This window comes from Zalophus californianus, chromosome 3, assembly GCF_009762305.2.
Source record: "Zalophus californianus isolate mZalCal1 chromosome 3, mZalCal1.pri.v2, whole genome shotgun sequence".
Taxonomy (NCBI): Eukaryota; Metazoa; Chordata; class Mammalia; order Carnivora; family Otariidae; genus Zalophus; species Zalophus californianus.
In genome coordinates this window covers 129,075,002-129,100,774 of record NC_045597.1, presented here as the reverse complement: position 1 = coordinate 129,100,774, position 25,773 = coordinate 129,075,002, and the positions used below count along the sequence as shown (strand labels likewise).

Here is a 25,773-nt window from a genome sequence, read left to right as displayed (position 1 = left end):
TGGTCCATTGTTTAGTTTGGAACTAATTAAATATAATGCTTTACCCCAGAAATAACCATATTTTCACAGTTTTGAATTAGTGTACTTGCACTCGGGTTCATCAGATACCATGAAAGGTGAATAGTTGCTGTGGCCCTCAGTCTGGGATTAAACCCTACAGCATGATATACAGGGAATTCAGCTCCCCAGATGTACTTGTCTGCTCTTCCTTTCAGGATTGCCCTTGATCTAAGAATAACATTTCAAAAGGAAATCTGTTTAAGACTTTTTTTTTTTAATAACAAAGTCACTTATTTACCAGAAACAAAGACCAGAAGCAAGTTTATAAAGCTAGTGCACAAGAATTTAGGGAGTTGGTTCAGGTGTCAGAAGACAATGGATGAAAGTATTTTTCAGAAGTTGATACAAATTTAAGGCAAATCTACTAAAAACAAACAATTAGAATAAGAGAAAAACTGTCACTGATGAATTCATCTTCAAGTGGAAAATGTACTAGTTTTAATATCAGTCATAATTATATAGTTATTGAAAACAAAAAACCTTGTATTTAGACTTGGCAGTCTATTCTATTAATTAAATGGAGTTTATGGAGCTCTACTTATACAATAAATATCCAATATCTGATTTGTTAGATATTTATCTCAAATATTCAGTTGAAATAAATCTATTTTATATTATTCTCCAGGAGACTTATTTGAAAACTATTGCAGAAATGATGATTTGGTAACATTCGGAAGGTTCTGTTATGGAGTCACTGTCATTTTAACGTACCCAATTGAATGTTTTGTGACTAGAGAGGTAAGCACAATTCCTTTCCAACATTTTACCTAGTCGATCCTTCTACTACATTTAATTTAGGAAGATTTGTAAATAATTTAAATCTGTAAATTCACAAGTGCATGGTAAGTCATATAATTTATAAGTCTCTTTTTCAACCAGTTTAAAGATAAATTTATATTCAAATGTTTACAAGTTACTTTTTCAAAAGTTGGATTTGAAGATCATGTTTGGTGGTTTAGTTTATATTAGCATAAGTATAAATATTTATACAACTGCATTCCAAAATGAATGCCAGCCTTTAATAGAGCCAAACTAAGTGGTTTTTTTCTTAAAAGCATTCTTACAAAGAAATTAAGTACTAAGATTTAAAACGTGTATTACAAAATCGTTCTTTTGCTAAGATGCTTTATAAGTCAATGTGTATTAAAGGCAACTTTGAACAGATTTTGATCAGTTTTGTTATTTTGAAAAAACTAAAATGTCTTATTATCTATGGAAAACCAAAATTCAATTTAAACCACTAGTTTACAGATATATTTTATTTATATATTTATACAAATATATATTTTTACACCATGTAAAATAATAAAGATAGTATATTACATATATATGTATTTGTGATGTACTTGTACTATATGTATGGATTTGCAAAGGACGATTAAATGAAAAAGAAATCATTCTTTTTCTGTAAAGCTGGATAGCTTGTCGGGAATCCCTCATACAGTCAGCGAAAAATCCACTGTACCAGTCAGCAGAAAAACATGATCCTGCTTCACAGTGGTTCTTTGAGCAATCACACTGAAAAGGGCTTAGTTTTAGGATCTATTCCTAGAGGCTGTTTACACAGTGCACCATGTGAATGGGTCTAATGTGTGAAGTGAACCGCCTACAGAGCTTTAAATACGCTAACTAATCAGCAGGCTTCTAGAGGAAGACCAGTGCTTACCTTATGCCAGTTCTGGGGGATAAGGAACTGCTCAGGAAAATGGAATAAGGAAATGTTCAGCACTATGTATATCCTTTACAATTAGCACTTGTCCTCACTTACAAATGTGTAACTCACAGACTAGTTCTCCACCTTGAATATAAGGGAGAAGTAGATTGAAATTTACTTTATGAAGATTTTTCAAATCTAAGAAACTTGAAAAATGTTTTGCTCTTGTTAGATGCAGTGATTGGTTTTATTTTAGCTTCTGCCCAGTACTTTGGGTTCAAATCTGATCTGTAGGTCAGCGGTAACAGATGCTACATTCTCATGTGGCTTCTGGTGAACTGCTTGTGGACAATCTGAGTCACTCCACCTGCACAGTTTATGTCTTTAGTTCTTGGAACTTGTTTCCTTTCTAGCTGCCATGACAGGAAGATAGAACTGACGCAAGAGTCTCTGCCATGATAGCAAATACTAGGCAGAGGAACCTCAAATATACTTCACTCATTCACTTCCTTTTTCTCTCCTTTCTACACACACACACACACACACACACACACACACACACACACACACAGTTAGCATAAACACAGTCAAAGCCATTTCTACTCATAGATAAAGTAGCCAGCCACATAAAAGGGTGCCAAAAAGCCTGTCCATACCCCTAATGAATATCTCTCAGTAGCCTGCCACACGCAGTGATTTTCTACTATTATAATCATGTATTAGAGGCTTCTATAAGAATGAATTTTAAATATTTAAAAAACATCACTAATTGTAAAACCATAAATAAGTAAAAGTTATTAATATTCCCAGTAATTATTAGTAGAGCTATGGCAGTGTCCAGTCTGTGAGGAATGTTACTTATCTAGGAATGTTAGACAAGTAACAGCTTGGAGGGTTGGCTTCATTAAGGTCCCCCAGCATCTGACCTTCTACCATTTCCATCTCTTGTCTCAGGGCTCTCTTGCAGAGTCAGCCCTATTCAGATATTCTCTTTCTTGTCTTCCATAGGTATCTTTCCTGTTCTTCTTTCTTCTTTTGCTCTTTTCACACTGTTGCCTCAGTCTCTAATTCTGCTCTAAATCCTACCCATGTTTTAAGCCCTACCTCTAGCCAAGGTAGGACAAGGACATTTCAGGATTGCTGTAAAGCTGATTACTCAAGAAAGATGGATCTAGGTAACTAAAGCTCTTCTAGTTCTAAATTCTATTTGATCTTTTTTATCCAGATCACTATTTGTTTTCTTAGATTGGTTGACTCTTTCCAATCTCCTCTCATTCAAAAATCTGAATACCATCCATAGATTCTGTTAGTGACGACCTTGTTGGACTCAAATACCTTATAAGGTAACTTCCTAAGATCTTTCTTACACTTGAGAAATATGTTTTTTCACCCATTATATACCATGTTTTGGGTCTGTAATATAATATACTACCTGTCTAATAATTCGGCAAAGAATACTTGTTATTGAAACGTGTGTTTGTCTATGTGTAAGTACTTTGGAAAAGATAGGACATTCGTATGGCTTAAGATTTGATTGATTGCCTTACTGGTAGTGTTTTATACAGTCCTAAGTGCTATAATATGACATACTTTCTTAATAAGTCCTGCATGCCTCTGAGAATCCGTCTCTAAATAATGTGTTTCTTTGGCAGGTAATTGCCAATGTGTTTTTTGGTGGGAATCTTTCATCGGTCCTCCACATTATTGTAACAGTGGTTATCATTACTGTAGCCATGTTTACATCATTGCTGATTGATTGCCTTGGAAAAGTTTTAGAACTCAATGTAAGTATATTTAAAGATTTACACCTCCATTTCTGAAAATCCCTTTAAAAAATAATGTTTACATTTAACGAAGGATGTATTTTCCCTAACAAAGGTATCAGTTTCTGAAATGAAATGAAAATGCGTTTGTTATGTAGTAATAAATCTTACAATGGTGATTTTGTGTACTTTATAAGGCTATTTACTTTTAGAGCAGTGGTTCTCCCATGGGGGAGATTTTGCTCCTCCTCACCCAGGGAACATTTTTGTTGTCACAGGTGGATAGGTGGGTGCTACTGGCATCTATTGGGAAAGGCTGAGGATGCTGCTGACATCCCTACCATGCACAGGACAGCCCCCATCATAATTATCCAATCTAAAATGTCAGTGGTGCTGGGGTGCCTGGGTGGCTCGGTCGGTTAAGCGTCTGCCTTCGGCTCAGGTCATGATCCCAGGGTCCTGGGATCAAGCCCCACGTCTGGCTTCCTGCTCAGAGGAGAGCCTGCTTCTTCCTCTCCCTCTGCCTGCCACTCTGCCTACTTGTGTTCGCTCTCTATCTCTCTGTCAAATAAATAAATAAAAATCTTTTAAAAAAATAAAAATAAAAACAAATAAATAAAATGTCTGTAGTGCTGAGGTTGAGACACCCTGGTTTGGAGCACTTTTTCATATTTTATTTTCTATAATACATAAACATTACTAAAAACAGCTACATATTAAGTGGATCTGGAAGTTGCTGCATAAAAATAGGTCTAGAGGAATTCATTAAATATGTGTGAATGAAGATAATTATATCCATACCCCGCATTCACTTACCACAGCCCAAGTTCTTTTTCTTTAAAATATTTCGTTTCCCTTTATAGACTTTCCCTCATAATCTCTACTGCTCTCTCCCAAATCTAAGTCCTTGTTATATCACATCTGAATTAATACTGGCTCTTTGTTTCAACTAGCACATATTTAAGTTCTGCTTCCAGTTTATCATGACAATACTTAAAAATCTCCACTTTCCTACCAGAGCAAGCATAAACTCTGTCCCCTCTATAATCTGACCCCATGCCTTCTATGGAAAGTTATTTACCATTTACTTTCCCAAATCCACCTTTAGCTCTAGTCAATCTTATTTGTGGCCTATGAGTAAGCCATAGTAATTCTTTCTTTTATCCTTTGGCTTATGTTTATTCTTTTACAATTATTATTATCCTTTTATTTCTGTCCAAATCTTACAAAGATTTAAGGTCTAGTGCAACTTCTAACTCATTTATTTGTTGATCAAGTATATATTATTACTATATAATTGAGATACAATGATGGGAGGAAATCAGAAAGGATCTATGCTTTCATGGAGCATACAATCTCACAAATAAACATGAAAAGTTCAGCTGCTATGTAAATCAAGAAGAAAAGAAAGGAGAGAGATGGATTCCCAAAAGACATTTATGAGAAAAGATCAATAGGATTTTGTGACAAAGGGGATAGAGGGACACATCAAGAATGACTCCTTGGTTCTACTTTGTGGAGCTGGGACAATGATGCCATCTGGTGAGAAATGAATAGAAATGGATCTACCACTTCAGAGTCATTAATCTTACTCTTCTACAATCTTTATGGAATTTCTATTCAGAAACCCACCACTTAGCATTTATTAATTATGCACCACAGGGAGGGCAGACTTTTACAGATGGGATCCCAAGTCATTATTTACTCACTCCATTGAGAGTTGAGGGATAGGTGAAGGTATTATTGTCAGTGCCCAAGATACTATTCCCTCCAGATGCCATCTGGATTTGAAGTTCCAGACAAAATAGATTCAGTCAGTAATACACTCTTGGGGATGTCCTCGTAGCAGGGTATGTGAAGAGTAGGGAGTAGGCTGTTTCCCAAAACCACAGGAGCCTGGGGAATCATCTATTCCACCAGCATTGGAAAGAAAGTTCATAGGAGAGATGCATAAATATCAAAGGTAACTTTCACCTACCTCTCCGTTTTGCATAGACCAAAGTCTCGAAGGTTCATACAAAATCATTTCACATTCCAACCTTGATCTATGTAAGTGGATGACTGCTACCTTAATGCACTAACTTGATTTACGTATTGTCATCATGTATCATATACTGTCTGGATTGTCCATAAGCTTGCCTTCCCTACCAGAGAGTAAGTTCTTTGAAGACAAGAATGATATTTAGCTGCCTCTTCCATCCTCCACAGTATATGGCATAGTGCTAAGAACACAGTGCTAAAATTACTGCATGGGCAATTGCCCCTTGGGACCACAGATCAGGAACTATTTCTACCAATGTTCCTGGACATAAAAGACATCCTTTAGTGTAGCACTGGGATAGTAGGTGTTACCAAAAATTGATGGCATTAACAATGATAGTAATCTTTCATCTGTGCTGAGGTATGATCAACCTCAGATTCCCAGATCTGTTATTTCTTACTTTGTTAAATGTCTCATTTGAGTTCATATTTAGTTGTTTTTTTTTTAATATTGTAGAATTTTGATATGAAAAAATGTTTATCAGCTGCCTGATAGCTCACCACATGTTGATAGCCTAACAATTTTTTATTCCCTTTAAATTAAACAAGCATATACATATTGCTTATTTTTTAGTAATGATATATTTTTGTAAACATTACCCTAACTTTCTGTTAATTGCTTATCTCTCTGACACTTGCACAACAAAATTGTAAGCACTTGATTACATTAAATATTCCCTATTGTACTTACGTTGAAAGTTTTTTGTGGTTAAGACAGAATTCTGGGGGTGCCTGGGTGGCTCAGTTGTTAAGCGTCTGCCTTTGGCTCAGGTCATGATCCCAGGGTCCTGGGATCAAGTCCCCCATCAGGCTCTCCGCTCAGCAGAAAGCATGCTTCTCCCTCTCCCACTCCCCCTGCTTGTGTTCCCTCTCTCGCTGTGTCTCTCTCTGTCAAATAAATAAATAAAAATCTTTAAAAAATAAAAAAAAATTTAAAAAGACAGAATTCTGGTATTATAGAATAATAAGGGGGAGAATATTGGGTGAATGTCTATTATAAAGCCAAGATCTCAGCTGGTTGTGGAAGACTATTTTAAAAAATTTAAAACATGATTCTAGATCCTTAGGCTTCTTTTAAAAAACCTGGTTACATAGATATTCATAAAAAGACAATTAAATAAGATTTATTTTAAGTTGTCTGTTACGATCTAATAACCCAAGACAATTACACTAGGTTTAAAGAAATGAGCCCATAACTATTTGGTCAATTAATTGTTGGCAAAGCAGGAAAAAATATCCAATGGGAAAAGACAGTCTCTTCAACAAATGGTGTTGGGAAAAGTGGATAGCAACATGCAAAAGAATAAAATTGGGCCATTGCCTTACATCAAACACAAAAATAATTTCAAAATGGATTAAAGACCTAAATGTGAGACTTGAAACTGTAAAAATCCTACAGGAGAACACAGGCAGTAGTAAACCATTTGACATCAGCCATAGCAACTTCTTGCTACATATGTCTCCTGAGGCAAGGGAAACAAAAGTAAAAATAACCTATTGGGACTACATCAAAATAAAAAGCTTCTGCACAGAGAAGGAAACAATCCACAACACTAAAAGGCAACCTATGGAATGGGAGAAGATATTTGCAAATGACCTCTGATAAAGGGTCAGTATCCAAAATATATAAAGACCTTATAAAACTCAACACCCCAAAAATGAATAATCCAATTTAAAAATGGGCAGAAGACATACAGAGAGCCAACAGAGATATGAAAAGATGCTCAACATCACTCATCATCAGGGAAATACAAATCAAAACTTCAATGAGATGTCATCTCACACCTGCCAGAATGGCTAAAATTAACAACACAAGAAAAAATAGATGTTGGCAAGAATATGGAGAAAGGGGAATCCTCTTGCACTGTTGGTGGGAATGCAAACTGGTGCAGTCATTCTGGAGAACAGTATGGAGGTTCCTCAAAAAGTTAAAAATAGAACAACCCTAAGACCCAGCAATTGCACTACTAGGTATTTACCCAAAGAATACAAAAACACTAATTCAAAGGGATATAGGCACCCTAATGTCTATTGCAGCATTATCTATAATAACTAAATTATGGAAACAGCCCAAATGTCCATCGAGTGGTGAATGGATAAAGAAGATGTGGCGTACATACACAATGGAATATTACTCAGACATAAAGAAGAATGAAATCTTGCCATTTGTAACAACATGGATGGAGCTAGAGAGTATTACGCTAAGTGAAGTAAGTCAGAGAAAGAAAAATACAATATGATTTCACTCATTTGTAGAATTTAGGAAACACACAAGCAAAGGGAGAAAAAAGAGAGAGGGAGGCAAACCAAGAAACAGACTCTCAACTATAGAGAACTGATGATTACCAGAGGGGAGGTAGGTGGGGGATGGGTTATACAGGTGATGGGGATTAAGGAGCGCACTTGTGATAAGCAACAGGTGTTGCATGGAAATGCTGAATCACTAAGGGCATTTTATGAGAATGTAATAAAATATAGGATCTCCATTCTTTTACAGATCACCTGAGCATATGTTTTTCCAATCAACAAAAGTCTTTTGGCATGCACAACAACATATTCATATCTTTACTCATCTCCCTTCTTGTGGACATTTGTCATGTTTAATAGAGCCAGATGAGGCATCATTTCTCTCAGCAACTAACGTAGTCTGGATCATGCAACACTTTAAAAGTACCTAAAGCATGCTGTGTTCCACTTCAGAATGACAGTGTGAGCTAATATGTATCGATTACTCTGTGCCAAGTGTTTTGCATGAGTTATCTTCCTTAATCTGTATTAGTTTTATAGATGAAGAAACTGAGGCACAGAGTGATTAAATAGTTCACACTAGCTGTAAGTGGCAGAATCAAGATTTGAACACAGGCTTTCAGCCCCTATAGCCCACATTTTTTATTATTATGCTAGCCTAAGGTTTCCAAAAAAAAGGCTTTAAATTATATAAAATAAGCAGATTCATTTCTCTATCCAAATTTTAGGTTAAAAGCCTCTACATTAAATTTACCTATAAGTGAGGTTAAGAGTAATCCATAATATATATGGCTAGACTTTAATAATGAGTTAAAATCAATACCAGGAGATGAAATAACATGGAACTGAAAGTTTTTCATCTAAATTAATTTTTAACTAATAGCTTTTATCTCAGTTAACAATGTACTCTAAGAATTCTTTTCTACTGTGGTGTCTGAATCATCGCTAAGTAGAATAATGATCTTCACTAATGAGATGTGTAATAGAATCAGACCTTCAATTTGTGAAGTTAGGGAAATGCTGTTACTTACTATAACTAGAATAATATAGGATAAATTATTTGGAGTTTTATTAGTACCTAATAAAAAGCAAAACCCCATTTAGAGCTTAGCTTCCTTTTTATTTCATTGTTTTCATAGCAGTAGACAACAATGACATATTTTCCAAAGGAAATACACCCTCCATTTTAAAGGATTCATTTTAGAAGCAAATAAAATAAATAGAAGTCCCATTCGTGGTATAAGAATCCAGGATCTGGGCACTGATGTTACTAATAGAAAAAAAAGGCATCTACAGTAATTGGGCCCTATGCATTTTTTACTCACAGTACAAAGAGAAAAGATGAAGCAGCTGGGGCCTGTGGCCAGAGTAACCAGCCCAAAAAGCATCCTGCACAGCTTAAAGTAGAAGGAAGCAAGCAAGCCAATTACCCAGCACCAGCCCACATAGAGAGATACATCATCAGGGTGAGCAAGGCATAGTCCAAGCTGCCAAAGACCTCCTGAGTTAGAGTTTCTCTTTAAGGTACAGGAATACATTTCATGAATCCAAACTGATTACAAAGTAGAAACTTAGAAGAGGTATAAGCATTCTTTTGTTTAGTTTTCAGCTTCCTTGTATCCTTTGAGAAGTTTTCTATTCTGGTAGGAGAATTCAGTTAAGTTCCCAATTTGTACTGCCAGTAAAAATCTTCAACACCTTCTGTTATTTCCTTACAGCAAATTGCAGAATGCCCTGGCATCAACAGTATTATTATCAAAGGACAGTGCAGCCCTGCCTTTAAAATAAGGCTATATTTTATTATCCCTTTAATGAAAGGATATTTACATCCTGTCAAGCAATTCCAAAAATTATTCCAAAGCCAGTGGTGTATTCTCACACAAGGCTATATTTAGTAGATCAAATAAGCAGGACAAATTTACAGGAAAAAGAGCAGAAGGAACTGCTATATCATTCTACTGATGATCTTGGGTCCTAACAACAACCTCTAGCAAGACTGCGCTTTCAAATATTAAGAAAGTAACTGCTATCTAGACAAGATACTCAACTGGACTTCTTCCAGTACAAACATCAGCTATATAGTTTTCCCACTAATTGCTACTTTCTCAACTCTTAAGAATTATAGCATAAACAGAACACCCATTGCTTTGGACTGCCCAGCAAGTTAGGTTTGGAAGTGTCCCAAAATGCTGACTGATGACAGCTTCTTAGCAGCAGCTGGTGGCGGTTTTCATCCTGATAGCACTTTCAACACTCTGAAGTTCCAGATGAATTAGCTTCACATGTTTGTTCCTGTAAAGAGAAGAGACTCTATACATATACACACCCTCACACCCACATACATATATTTATATCTTAATTATTTTTTCATTGTTTTCACAATTTTTTCAAAGAAATCAAAGGATAATAATTATTATAAACACAGATGGAGTTCTACAGTATTTTTCTTAAAAGAACATTGTTAGTTTCAAGTGTTTCGAGACAAAGGAGTCCATAATTCATTCAATTCTTGCCATGTGAAAACTAATTCTTTATATCTGTGTACCTTTGTAGGTATTCATTTGTATGCAGATACCATGAATGGGAAAATTACATTTTCCATATATTTTAAATGAGAATACACTTTAGCACCTCTTTTCTCACTCGTATCTTTGGCTATAGACATATTTTCCATAAAGTGTGGTCCCTCTTATTCTTCTCCAAATTTTTAGATAGTGCCTCAATAGTCATTTCATAACATATTCCAACCAACTGCCATTTCTCTGGACTTCTATTTTTATAAAAGCTAAAAAAGCTATATTTTTGGAATCATAGTTGTAATATTCCTGGCCTGAGGATGGCACTGAGTATAACAGTAATTTTAGTAAATGATGATATTGAGAAAATATTTCTTTTAAAACTATTTTAAGTTATAATCTGTTTTTTACATCATCCAGCTTCAAAATCAGGTTTCTGTGATTTTGCCCTGGGGAAATCTACCAAATAATGTGTCAAAAAGCATTTAAACCTTAGGTGATAGGTGTATAGAGTTTCATTATACTATTCTTTCTACTTTTTGTATATTTACATATTTCCATAATAACTTTTTGAAATATAGCAAAACATGTACTTTATGGAAAGCTTGCTTTTAGTTTTAAACCAGTATCCCATTTGTTATTGTCTGTTTTTAAAAACTTATGTTTTATGGCTTAAGAGAATGTCATTTGTTATACAATTATATTTAATATATTTTAATAGTATGTTATATTTTTTTAATATATAATTAACATTTAATATAATTTTAAAACTATATTGCCTAAAATGCATTACATTTTAACATTATATCATTTGCAGTGTCTAGTGCAAATTTAGCTTCCTCAAAGGGAAAGTATCTTTTCTTTGAAGTCAATAACTCTTGGTATTTTTTTTATTTTGTTAGGATTTATTTATTTGAGAGAGAGAAAGAGAGCACACACACAACGTGGCATTGAGTGGGAGGAGGGGCAGAGAGAGAGAGAGAAAGAGAATCTCAAGCAGACTCCCTGCTGAGTGCAGAGACTGACATGTGGCTCCATCTCACGACCGTGAGATCACAACCTGAGCCAAAATCAAGAGTGGAGGCTTAACTGACTGAGCCACCAGGTGCCCCTCTTGGTATTTTTATAATAGACAACACTATTCCCCATAATTTTCAATCTGACATGCCCCCTCAGGTTGGACTTATCCATAAGCTAACATAGGTGAAGGTGAATGAGTCATAGTCATATAGTTATGCTGTCAATTTTCTAGGGTACTTAACATGTTTAGTTTTACTTGAAAGAGGATTATGAAATGCTATTTCATATTAAGTGCCCTCGGGGTGATAGTTTTCATTTCTCATACAGAGGGGCACCTACTTTCACACCAACTCAAGAAAGAGGAAAGATAATATCCCCTACACACTTCCCGGAAGTCAGTCCCCTCTTGTACATATATGACAAATAGACTGCTCCCATTTGAACAGCATAATAGTTACTCAGCAATTTGAAATAAGAATGTAAGAAAATGTGATGTGCTGAAAATATGGGACATTTCAAGAGTTTGCCAGAAGTTGGTCTTACCTTCTGCTTTATTTTCTAAATTATTATTTTCTGATCATTTTTTTCTTAAGTCTGATACACTATTTTATTCGAATCATTTGTAAATATATCATCAGAAAGGGGAAAACCTATTCCTAAGTCTTTATTGGGTTATTCTTCTTTCCCTTGGTTGATTCAACTAAACCTATTTAACTTTTAACATGTACAAAGACAAATACATTTTGTAAATCTATTTCAAAAACTGTCCAGGGCACCTGGGTGGCTCAGTCGTTAGGCATCTGCTTTTGGCTCAGGTCATGATCCCAGGGTCCTGGAATCGAGCCCCACATCGGGCTCTCTGTTCAGCGGGGAGCCTGCTGCTCCCTCTCCCGCTCCCCCTGCTTGTGTTCCCTCTCTCGACTGTGTCTCTCTCTGTCAGATAAATAAAATCTTAAAAAAAAAAGTCCAAAGAATGCTCCATTTGGTAACATATTGTTATTTCTTGTTTTCAATATGCAGGGTGTGCTCTGTGCCGCTCCACTAATTTTTATCATTCCATCAGCATGCTATCTGAAACTGTCTGAAGAACCAAGGACACACTCAGATAAGATTATGTCCTGTATCATGCTTCCTGTCGGTGTCATGGTGATGGTTGCTGGACTAGTCATGGCCATCGCAAATCCTCAAGACTGCACCCATGGGCGGGAAATGTTCTACTGCTTTGCTGACAATCTCTCCCTCACAAACATCTCAGTTTCTCATTTTCAACTGACAACACAACTTTCAGTTTTAAACAGCAGTACTTTTCAATGAGTTGACTGCTTTCAAAAGTATATATGTTTTGAGAGACTTGTAAACGGCATCACATTCACACAGGTTTTAGTCTGTATATTATAAAATTATTATTTTGGCATTTATCAAGACTTAGTTTCCTTTACTCATTAGTCCAATATAAAAGATAATGAGGAAAAGAAAATTGAATGTATTTTTTTGTTTTATTGCTTTATTTTAAACAAAATTAATATTTTGTTTTAATGACTGTACTGCCTTAATCTCAGCTGCAGGAGGAAAAGTGAAGCCCTTGGCCCTTGCTGCCACCCTCTCAAAGCATTATTCTTTTATTCAGTAGGTGAGCCAACATACTGCACTCCAAAATAAGTAGGTGATTGTGGGTTGGAATTTTGTGTGTATGTATCCTGTATGAGAAAAATTTTTTTGTGTCTTTTAAAGTTTATGAATCGAAGAGAAGGGAAACTGAAAACTATTAAAAGGAATAGATATCCCAAGAGAAAAATGAAAGTCTCCATTACAATTTCAGCAGATCCCTTGTTTAGAGGGGAGTGAATCTCTGGAGAAGTGAGTAAAGTTCTTCCCATGTTAAGAAGCATGAATAATAGACTGTACAGAGCAAGATGTATGAAAAATCAAAATTACCTCTCAAGTTCTGATCCTGTGGGAATACAATGGTAGTGCCAATAAATAAATTATAAAGCAGGGGGGGGAACCACAAGTTGTTCTCAGGCACAAGCCCAAGAGATGGGTTATGTGTCAGCTTTGGACCTGTTGAATTTCAAGTACTGATGGGAGTACACAACCGGAAGCTGAACTTTGAGACTAGAAGCTTGTAAGAAAAATCAGGGCCCCAGAAGAAGGATTCTCACTCCTCTGGGATCCTCAGAGAAATTCTCAAGAGTGCTTGTTGGCTGGATTTTCCAGAAGCAGACGCTGAGTTGGAGTTTGGCATGAGGGGTATTTATTAAGGATCATCACTAATGGAAGAGAGGCAGAAAGCAGGATCGAGAGGGCAAGATGGAACTGCAAGGCAAGGCAGGCCAACAAAGCCTCAGCCAAGTCCACGGGAGACTGGAACATATGTGGCCCATCATAGTTGTCCCTGTTTGGGTGAAATAGCCAAGTTTTAATACCACTGCCTCCATCTGTCCTTCAATGTGGGTACCTGTGGAGGCTGAACCCTTGGCAGCTCTTTGCAGCTGAACAAACCCTAAAGGAACTGAGAACTGGATGCTGTCTTCTGGTGGCTGGGGCACCACATGCTTCCTTGTAGGGGAACTGGTAGGCACAGCTGTGTCCACCACAGTGGCATTCCGTTTTTTAATGAGGATTTTTTAAGTATCTTTCATGAGGATTTCACATCTGATGCTCTTTTTAAAATAACAAGAAAATCTGGGACCATCTGGACAGCTACCCTACTTCAAATCACCCCCAATTTTCTCAACTTTTCATTTGTATTTCAAGTTGACAATCGAGAGCACTGTATTAATTGTTGCCAAATAGAAAATATCGCAAGCAGAGTTAATACACACATGATGTGTTTGTACAAATCACGGCAAAAGAAAAAAAAACCCACGGGAAGTGTATAAAGGCTAGTTTCACCGTGGTTTGAATAAAGAAGTGGTGAGAGCTGAGTCATCATGTGACTCAGTAAGACAGGCCTGTTGACAGCACAGAAAGCTGCACCTTAGGCAGAACCATGCTAGGGCTCAGGGTGTGATGTTTTTGCTTCAATAAAACATGATCCGTGCGCCTCAGTTAGTTTAAATTCTATTGGCTGTATAACTTTTCTGTATTTAATTTGTAGATTTGTTTTTTTATAGTTGTTTAAGAATCATAAGGTTAAGAGGTTTGTGCCTATTTTTAGACTGATACATGTTTTGGTAAAATAGTAATAAAAATACTTTCACTCTATATTGAGGGAATGTAAGAAATTTTTGCAGCAGTCTATCCCTACATTACTCAAGACTGAGAAACACTGACCTACATAGTTATTAGATAAAATCACAAGAGATGAGAGTTCCAAGAATGTACAAAGAGAAGCACATCAAGGATAATGTAATTTAGCCCTTAACCATCTATTATCTTGTAGTTTGGGTATTGCTTCAGATACCAAAAGTTAAATTAACCTTGACTGTTTGAGTAGGTTAAAAAACAAAAGAAAAAAAACTCCTGGTAGGAACCGAGTATCACATTAACGCCTAATAAATATTTGTTCTGTTTTTTTTTTATTCCTAATCCACTGTAGAATAAAACTGCCTTACATGAATTACCAACATCTTTCAAATTATGATAGAATAAATTTTAGAAACTCACATCTATTTTGCAAGAATACTTGTCTGTCTCTTTATTTCGCCACCACGCAAAACTTCGAGAACTAGCCCCCATCTATTTTCCGCCTCAATTTAATAAGAGATTTCTACTGAAACTCATTCCCTCCCTGCCACTTCTTGCCCTTAACAAAGCAACTTGAGGATTTAAAACCAATTTCTGAGGCTGGGTGATAGACATTGGGGAGGGTATGTGCTATGGTGAGCGCTGTGAATTGTGTAAGACTGTTGAATCACAGACCTGTACCTCTGAAACAAATAATACATTATATGTTAAAAAAAAGAAGAAGATAATAAGAAGGGAAAAATGAAGGGGCAGAAATCGGAGGGGGAGACGAACCATGAGAGACTATGGATTCTGAGAAACAAACTGAGGGTTCTAGAAGGGAGGGGGGTGAGGGGATGGGTTAGCCTGGTGATGGGTATTAAAGAGGGCACGTTCTGCATGGAGCACTGGGTGTTACACACAAACAATGAATCATGGAACACTACATCAAAAACTAATGATGTAATGTATGGTGATTAACATAACATAATAAAATAAAATAAATAAATAAGACCAATTTCGGAAGTTGTCACTACATTTGGAATTATAAAGTGCTTCTTAAATTAAAAAGAAAGGAAGGGCATAGTATCTTTACACACTAATGTAAACATCTAACAATACATTTCCATCAAAGGTACGGACTGGATGATACCCATGTAACTTGTGAATTGGATCCTTGTCCATGTAACAATTTATGATAGGATCTTTTATCTCAACCCTAACTTGAACCATCTTCAAATATCAGGGAAGGTAGACCTCTTGCCTCTGCCTGTTTCCAATGGTGTCAAGCAGTAATGGTTGCCTCTTGTCTTTCCTATAAGAACCCTGAAATCCAGGTTATCCAACTAAGAAAATCCCCACTAGTCCTCTGCTGAAGACATATTGTACATATCAATTTAATTAAAGATTAACTTATCGGACAGGAGTAGGCCTCTTTCTGGTTTATCTTCTGCCATCTTCTCAGGAAAGCAATATTAGTCTGTGTGTTTTGTTTGTTTGTTTGTGTTGTTGTTGTTGTTTTTATGAGAGCTGGCCACTGAGAGGACCTGGTGTTGCAGGGTATTCCAAAAGTGGCTCAAGCATGGGCCAGCCAGCGACCATGAGGTAGGGTACTCATAAATACTTCACTAACTGTGGTGGGGGTAATAATTAGCTACACCAGTCAGATAAGCTCCTTTAAGAATGTATAATAATTCTGAAAAGTGTATAAAGAATTTACCCTGATAACAGAGCAAACATGCAGAATGGACGAGAAATACCTTGAGCTAGGGACCAGCTAGACTGGGAGAGAGAGGAAAGAGCACATTCTCTGGAGCAGTGGTTCTCAAACTTCAACATGTGTCTGAATCCCTAGAAGGACTAGTTAAAACACAGAATCCTGGGCCCACTCTACAGAGTTTCTGGTTCAGTACTCTGGGGTGAGGCCTGAGAATTTGCATTTCTGGAAAGTTCCCGGGTGGCGAGACTGCTGTTGGTTCAAAGATCACATTTGAATAAGGTTGGAGGTTGGACATAAGAGAGTTGCTAGATGGTGGTATCTGTTTAGAGGCAGGGCAAAATAAAAGCAAGATGTAGAAATGCCATGCTGGAGCTCAGGGAGGAGACCGAGATTGAGGATAGCAGAAGGAGAGCTATTGGCACATATTAAACGTCCTTATGCTTTGTCTCTGAAAAATCATTTGGAGAAGCTTACAGAGGGAAGAGAAGAAACCAAGACCATAAGATTAGTGAAGAGTAATGACAAGGGAGGGGAGGAGAGTTAACAAAAAGAAACGGAGATTACAGCCTAAAGTCAACACAGCTGCAGTACTGTAAGCCTGGTTTCGAGCCTACAGGCATTCAGGGAAGATTGCCTGAGCTTCATAGGAAGAAAATAGGGAAGGAAATATTCCAGTTCCTCAAAAGTACACCAAGTTTTCCTAGGACTGAACTCTCAATGGAAAGTCTTACTTGGAAAATTACATAGGGAACATGAGTATCACTGGGCTGGATTCATAATAACATCATGCAGATAAAGAATTCCTGTAGCAGTCTTGGATAGGACACTTTAATAATCATTCCACTAATGTTTGCTCAACCACAATGAATATTATCAATAAATTTAGCTTTGGAGTTTTTATTATATTATTCATTTATAATAATATGCTAAGTGCTCTTTTAAAACACGTGTGACACACACACACACCACACGGATTTAGTCTGACATTTCTAACTTCCACCTAATTCTGGTCCTTACCAACTCACACCTAGACTAATGTCACAACCTCTTACCTAAGTACTCTGCCTCTAGTCTGTTCTTCCTTCAAGGGATTTGTTTGTGCATCACTCTGAGAATCATCTTATTAAACTGACATTATTAACATGATGCTTGGTAACACCACTTGCTTGTTCAAAAGCTTTCCAATGAACTCTTATGCTTATAAAATAAAGTACAAACTCCAAACTCCAGTCTGTATTCAAAACTTTCATAATAAGGCCTCAACATGGCATTCTGGCCTTATCTCCCGAGACTCCAGGAATGGACTCTCTAGTCTAACATAACGAAAGCATTCCTTTACACTGACACTGCTCTGTGCCGCTTTTGCCTTTGCCCCTAAATTCTTGGCATTCTCTTATTTGAATATCCAACCCCTTTCTCCCATCAAAATTCTATCAGTTCTTCGATGTTCTCCCTGTGCCCTACCTGACAACTCAAGCTGCAAGTCAGTTCTTCCTCCTTTGGGAATTCTGTAATTCTTATATTATATGAGGAAATCCTGTCTGTCTAACCAGACTGAAAGTTCCTTGAGGACCAACAGTGTGCTTTAAAGCTTCTTTTTATTCAAATCTCATGGCAAGGAGCCTTGTAGTAAACACGTATTTGAAGGGAGATTAATGGTGTAAAAGGGAAAATGGTTAATTGTACTAGTACCATATACATTATTTTATTGGATTTTTTTTCAGCTATAATGATTGTCATTATAAAGTATAATAGCATTTTAATGTGATGTAGTCAATCATCCAACAAGCTGATTTAGATAATTAAGTTGGGTCTCTTATTTTGCTTTATTATGCATTGAACCTTCAGAGAAATTATTTGGGATATTCTTAAAAGGACTCTTTGAGTAAATACCAATCAGGACATATCTTTTCATTTCTTTTGACTGCTAAATAAACATTTGCTTGTCTCTTTCTTAATTATAAGCTCCTTGAGACCTAAGACCATATCATGTTTAGTTTTCTTTTTTGCCAGTGTATGCTCATATCTTATTCATAATGCTTGATAAACATTGAATGACTTGACTTTATCTAATTTATATATATTTAACTCAAATTTATAACCCACCAAGAAAACTCACATTAACCCCTTTATTTAAGATTATTCCTTAAAAAATGAAGCACCAAAACTTTAAACCAAATGTGTTTATGATTTAGGTACAATTATCACCTTGCCTAATCTCAGCACACAGCTCAATAATTTCATAGAGCACTGAAAAGAAGAGGTGATTTAGGAACATACAGGCAAAATTTAAGAACAACACTTCAGGCAACATATCAGTTTGCAGTTTTAAGTTTGAAAGGCTTTGGAAATGTTTATATCCAAGATACAGTGGCAGCTATGTATTTATCATTTTTTAAATTTCATTCTGCCAGAGGACAAGGCCAGTTCCTGAAAAACAAATCCAGCCCAGGCTTCTTAGAGTCAGGTCCCATTGCAAAACATTGTTCTTTAATCTTTATGATCTGAGAGAGAAAATAGTAAAGCATCCACAAAAAAAGTCACCGTTTGGGTGACTTCTGACTTTTCTTGCACAAGTTTGCATTCTTGTCAAGTCTTAAAAAGAATTTTCTACATTACAACTTTTAACTATTGTTCCTCCATGTACAAAACGTAGATAAGCTGGAAGTTGAGTGAAATGATCTTGGGTTTTATGTGCTCTGTCTCACAGCATTTCAAAATGAACTTAGATTTATTGAAAAAGCCATAAGAATAGACAAGGAAAGGAAATTACCTTTAAACATTTAGAAAAATAGGGCTTAGGAAACCCTGGATTTTCTAGAAGGGGCTGCTTGACTGCATAAACACAGTGGGAGAGTCTCCCTATTCTAGAAGACAATCTGACCTTTTAAAGTAGACTTTTTTTTTTTTTAAGATTTTTTATTTATTTGTCAGAGAGAGAGAGCGAGAGCACACTGGAGAGAACAAGCACAAGCAGGGGCAAGGCAGGCAGTAGGAGAAGCAGGCTCCCCGCTGAGCAGGGAGTCCGATGCGGGGCTCGATCCCAGGACCCTGGGATCATGCCCTGAGCCCAAGGCAGACGCTTAACGACTGAGCCACCCAGGCACCCCTAAAGTAGACATTTTAAAATGAGAGAATAAGAAAGTAAAAATATTGGCTTCAGGTGGAAAATTTCCTTGGAATAAATGCTTTTATATGTGTAATCTAAATGGCACCTGAGAATTCCTTGCCTCCAAGGGATCTGGTTAAACTTGATATTAAACCCCATTCTGTAGTCAGGCGCTTACTCCATAATTTCAGCAAATTCTTCTGACTTACTTTCTCATGCTTCTCTATGCTATCATAAACCAGTGTTCTTTTGCTCTTTATCTGTAAAATTCCACAATACTGCAGATGCAAGACACAATCCCTTCATCAGTTTCCATAAAAATCCACTCACATCATGCATTGTGTAAAGTTTTAATTGTTGCATCTTTTGAAGATTTAGAGTGATTATAAGGAAGGGTCACATGCTGGAGCATGGCTTTTGACCAATCTTTAGGCTTCACCATGTAAGTGCCTCCTTTACTCCTCTACTTTGTGTCTTCAGCCATTGTAATTTTTCACTTCAACACCAGTACTATTCTCCAAATAACAGCTGTGTGTCTGCCCACTTCCTTTGCAATCTTGATAAATCTGGCCTTTCAGAATTACATTAGAGCAGGCCCAGCAGTAGTGGGTGGATAATCTACAGTAAGGAATATCTGAATATCCGAAAAGTTTCTCTACTCACTTTCTCAAATATCTTTTATGGAATGATACCAAGGTGTCTGACATATTGTTGATTGCCTTTCAGTATATAGAACACAGACATCCCTTAATACTGGGGCATAGATTAGAGGATCCAGATTAACAATTAGGAAGAGTAGCTCTAAATTCTAAGCTCTAAGGGTGGCTCATGAGAATGCTGCCCTCCCCACTCCTTGCCACCTCCCTAAATTCCAGCAGAACTTCAGATTTTGCCCAAATGCCTCCTCCCCTGAAAGGTCTTCCCAGCCTTCTCCAGCAGACCATAGCTGTTCTTCTTCTGCAAGACTATAGGTATAATCTGACGGTTAATAGAAAGAACAATCCAGTATAAATAAGAACTTTCTAACAATTAGAGTTCACTAATGTTGGCATGGGCTACCCTGGGATTCAGTGAGCCTTTTGTGCCTGGAACAACTTAGAGGTTGGAAAAACAATTGCCCACAATGTGGTAGGGGCAGTTTATTGTTGAATAAAAACTGAACTTGATGATCTTCAAGGTCTCCCCTAATGTTGTTTCTAGTTACTGCCTTGTTCCGCTGATGAAATAAAATACAGAGCCGTTCTGCAACTACTTCATTATTTTTGCATGTCTTTTTAATTTTTTTCTAAGTAAATATGAAACAGCTCAGGAGCAGCAATCTTGTCATTCATTCCTTTTCAGTACTTAGACCACCTTGTACAAAAAAAAAATTTATGAATTGAAGGGAGGTTAAGAAATGTAAGGGAGGGGGCACCTGGGTGGGTCAGATGGTTAAGCATCTGCCTTCGGCTCTGGTCATGATCCCGGGGTCCTGAGATTGAGCCCCACATTGGGCTCCCTGCTCAAGTGGGGAGCCTGCTTCTCCCTCTCCCTCTGCCATTCTCTCCACTTGTGCTTTCTGGCTCTATCTCTCTGTCAAATAAATAAATAAAATCTTTAAAAAAGAAAAAAAGAAACGTAAGGGAGGACAACCTGGAGACAAAAAAGGAGATATGGAGCTACACCACAGCATGACATTTTTGGGATCAGGTCCCACTGAAGGACAGGAGCTCACAGAGCATTAGAACAATCCTTCAACAACCTCAATTATTCTACCACTAGGTCCATGCAGAAATTATTGCTGCCACTGCTGACCAGCATGCAAAAGCAGTTCTCATTCTCTTCCTTCTTTCATCATTCCTGATTTTCTACATATTGAGAAAGATATTTGCAGGAAGCACTAAATAAAGTGTTTAATAATTATGGCAAATATATCCATAAATTCTTTAATTGCCCCCCTTTGATTGGAGGAAATTCCATAAAAGAAGAATAGAACCCAGTCACAGACAAGATAAAGACAAATACATCAAGTCCATAATTGGGTTCACAGTTGTGCAGCATCTACTGGTGATTAAAAGCTGGGAGGTGGTTATACTGCCTTGTGCTGAAAAGAATGGTTTGTGGATCACCAGCATTGGCACTGCCTGGGAGCTCTTTAGAAATGCAGAATTTCAGGCTCCGCTTCAAACTTACTGAACCAGAATCTGCACTGTAACAGCCCAAGGTTTTTCCTGTCCAACTTTGAAAAGCACTAGCGTACAGGGCCTTGTCTTTTGGGAGAGGGGCTGATCAGAATCAGCTAGGAAAATTGGTTAAAGAAAAAGCACCTCCTGAAGAGTCTATTATGCCCACACTAGTGCTTCTGTTACTGATGAGAATTGTGATAACATATTTCTGGGGATTTGGGGAGGAAAAAATGATTGTAAATCATTGACCTGTGGCTATAACACTGAAGCCCATTTCTGTTTATTGTGTTTTTTGCAGAACAATCATGCAATCAAAAATGAGGGCTTTTTCCCCAACATTGTCTAAAATTGAAACAAACTAGTCATACTTTTTCTTTAGATCAAAATGGCAATTTCTTTTTAACAATGCTACAAATGAAAAATTTTAAGACATCCTGTTGACTTCTAGTTGGTATGTAAAAAGCCCTAATGAATAAGTCAGAAAGTTTTTAGCATGGGAATGTGCTTTGAATTTATGAACATATCTGGGGAGTGGAGAGTGGAGAGGATTATCATTGCATTAAATATTTAAAGCCTGAACATAGCATTTATATTTGCTATAATTCGTGGAGAGGATAAGTTAACAGGTAAATGTATGAAAGTCACCAAAAATACTCTTTATGTTGTTTCTAGATTAAGCAGTTGACTAAACAAAATACTCACTATCATAAGACATGTTCTCCAATTGAAGAACAGCTTAAAATACATTTTTTAAAATAAAGATGAGCATGTAATTACTTTGTTAACATTAAAAGCTTAATGGAAAAATATGCTCTATTTTGAAGCAAAAAATAACTGAATAATATAATGTAATTTAAATTTAGTTAGGGTCTGGTATTCAGAGAATGGAAAACATTGCTCATTCTAATTTCAAGAACTCTTGACTATGAGGGGGAGCCACAAAAAAGTTCCCATCTAGGTGACAGCCACTCAGATTTCCTCAGTCATCGGTGTGAGAGGTCATGAGGTCTGAGTTCAAAGTTAGAAGAGTGAATCTCAGCTTTGTCCTTATTCTTGTAAGCAAGTAATTTAACCTTTCGATCCTCACTTTTTTATCTGTAAAATGAAGAAATCATTATATATGATTTCTATGAGAGTTTTTTCATATGTTTATTGATAACATGAGTTACTATATATATTACATTTACTTATTGTCTCTCATTGTGGCTTTTGCTTTTTTTTGGATGAAATGATATCATGCCTTTATGAACAATACATGAAATAATTTTAAAAATTTGGTATTTACCTTTTAATTTTGTTAATCATCATTTTACCTAACAGGTTTTTAATTTTATATAGCCAAATATATTGTTTTTAAGATTTTTCAATTGTTCTCATAAGTCATCCTTTAGCTCAAGAGAAGATAATACTTTACACAAATAATCTTCTAGATTTGAATTAATTATAATTTACTCATGTCTTTTAAAGTACTTTTATTATAAAATCATAAAGTGCACATTGTAAATAAAAATATTTTGGTTTTGCTAATATTTTGCCATATTATGGTTAATATTTTGGTTTATTTCCTTTTAGTCATTTCTCTATGTAGATTTTGTCCAAAATTGGGACAATACTATTATGACATAATAAGAAATATATATTTGGTCTCTGCCTCCAATTCCTGACAGGGTTCCTAAAACCCTCATAATATTTTATAAGTGATAGAGATGCTAGGAGCATCTTCTCTTCTAATATTTGGTCTTTGACCCAAATTCCTGACACAAGAGCTTTTAGACCCTTGGAATTTCTGGGGAGATAAGGGTCTCTTTTTGTATGCTAATGAGATGACTGGTGGCTAGGGGCCTCTAGATAGCTTCAGGTTGGGGGTTGTTCACCAAAAAGACTAAGGCATGAGTAGAAGGTTGAACTATCATCCCTACCTTCAACCTTTGGGGAGGGGAGACAGGGTAGACTTAATCACCAATGGCCAATGATTTAATCAATTATTCCTAAGTAATAGAACTTCCATAAACACTCTAAACAACAGGATTCAAAGTGCTTCTTGGTTGGTTAACACATGGAGGTGCTGAGAAGTTGGTATGCCTGGAAAGGGTGTGGAAGCTCTGTATCATTCACCATCCCCAATACCTTGCCCATGCATCTTTTCCATTTGGCTGTTCCTAAGTTGTATCCTACATTATAAACCAGTCACAGTGAGCAAACTTTTCTTGAGATCTGTGGGTTGTTCTAGTAAGTTATCTAATCTGAAGAGGGGTTATTAATATATATATATTAATATATGCTTCAATTTGAAAGTATTTTATCTTAAAAGAATTAAAAACTTATTTCCTGGCTCTGTCCACTGCAAAGGCTTAGAAGTAATGACCAATACATAACATATTAAGCACAGCAATGTCAAACTGTGGTCTCCAAATACCTTTCCCACTAAAAGGAACAAGGGCTCCTTAGAAAAATGTCTCAATGCAGAAGTGGAACAGAAATGTGCAAGGTAAAAATAGAGCATCATTTGATAACAGAAAACAAACAAGCAGAACCATCAAAAGAACTTGGAAGTCAACTTGAGGGGCTTTTTCCATTGGTCAAAGATGAGAGAGCATGAGCATCAATCAGGATAATAGCAGTGGTTTGAAATAAATCCTGTATGTGTTTAAAAAAACAACAAATAACTCATTTATCATCTTTGGAGGGCTGGAAAGAATGAATGTATTATTTGAAAACTAATAAACAAGGAGGAAATCAAGTATTTTTGTAGTCTTCCTTTATAAGCTGCATTACTGGGTAACCAAAGATTCAGTGGGAGAAAATTTCTCTTTATTAAAGTATTCTAAATAATAAATGAAAAGGAAATAATAGAATTAAAATATTACCATTTTATGACTTCTAATGAATGAATAAATGCAAGCAATGATCATCAACAGTGGTAACATCACAAAAAAAGATAACCTGATATGGTTTATCACCAATGGAAAAGCCACAACTCCACCTATCTAGTCGTCAAAAAGAATAAATAAATTAAATAATTGAAACTCAATTATCAAGACTCTAATATCTAACTTCTAATTTTTAGAAAAGAAAAATACAGAAGAACCTATTAAATGATATCATCGGAATTCAATTGGCAAAATTCAGACTATGGAAAATTCTTCAGAGCAAATAACTCAGTTTCTTCAACAAATTGTAAAAGGAAAAAAACACAGGGAGAGGAGGAGGGAAGGAAAGAGAGGAGGGCGAAGAGAGAAGAGAAAAGAGGAGAGCCTATTAATTATCAGAAACTGAAGAGACATAGAATATACTTCATTTTTTACAGATACATACTGAACTATTTATGGGTGAAATGATATCTGAGATTTGCTTTCAAAATAGTCCATCAGGTAGAATGACTTCCATTTTATACCAATGAAGGTATAAATGAACCAAGACTGTCCAAAGGTGATAATTTTTGTATAACTGGGTAACAGTGACATGGGCCTTTATTATACTAATCTCTCCTTTTGTATGTGTTTGAAATTTTGTACAATAAAAATATCTTAAAAAAGAATAAAACACTCTTGGAGTATTCCCCATGAGAAGAGAAGAAGGAGTGAATCTAATCACAAATATCCTTCCAGACCCACAGAGAAGAAATTGCATAGTCTGAATTTTTTTGAACTATTTTTTGAGCATTAAAAAAAAAAACAAAAACGTGTGAGCTCATAATCGTCTGGTCTTCGTGAGAGAAATGTTATCCTTGAGCCAAAATGTGTGCCCAACTTGAAGAATAGTGTAAGACAATGGAGATAGCTCTTAAGAGCTCAAATGATATTTATTTTTTTTTAAAGATTTTATTTATTTATTTGAGAGAGAAAATGAGAGATAGAGAGCACGAGAGGGAAGAGGGTCAGAGGGAGAAGCAGGCTCCCTGCTCAGCAGGGAGCCCGATGCGGGACTCGATTCCGGGACTCCAGGATCATGACCTGAGCTGAAGGCAGTCGCTTAACCAACTGAGCCACCCAGGTGCCCTCAAATGATATTTATTAATGATACTTATTTTCTTGGGTGCAGAAATGAAGTAGAAGTGAAAATATGGTCATCAAATATTCTCCTTTCTTAGCTCTCATTATTTCTTTTTTAAAATTAAAAAATAAGGGCGCCTGGGTGGCTCAGTCGTTAAGCAACTGCCTTCGGCTCAGGTCATGATCCCAGTGTCCTGGGATCGAATCCCGCATTGGGCTCTCCGTTCAGCGGGGAGTCTGCTTCTCTCTCTCCCACTCCCCCTGCTTGTGTTCCCTCTTTCGCTGTCTCCCTCTCTGTCAAAAAATAAATAAAATCTTT

The 25,773-nt window shown here is 36.4% G+C and overlaps 1 protein-coding gene across 2 annotated transcripts in view; it reads left to right on the top strand.

Annotated features, from left to right (window-relative positions):
• The window catches only part of SLC38A11 (solute carrier family 38 member 11), a 53,327-nt gene extending 38,466 nt beyond the window's left edge, over positions 1 to 14,861 (top strand). For both annotated transcript variants that reach the window (XM_027590206.2, XM_027590205.2), the window contains 3 exons: positions 686 to 798; positions 3,367 to 3,498; positions 12,321 to 14,861. In XM_027590206.2, coding sequence (XP_027446007.1) covers positions 686 to 798; positions 3,367 to 3,498; positions 12,321 to 12,614 — 539 coding nt within the window. In that variant the 3' untranslated portion in view covers positions 12,615 to 14,861. The remainder of the gene's footprint in view (positions 1 to 685; positions 799 to 3,366; positions 3,499 to 12,320) is intronic.
• The last annotated feature ends 10,912 nt before the right edge of the window (positions 14,862 to 25,773 follow it).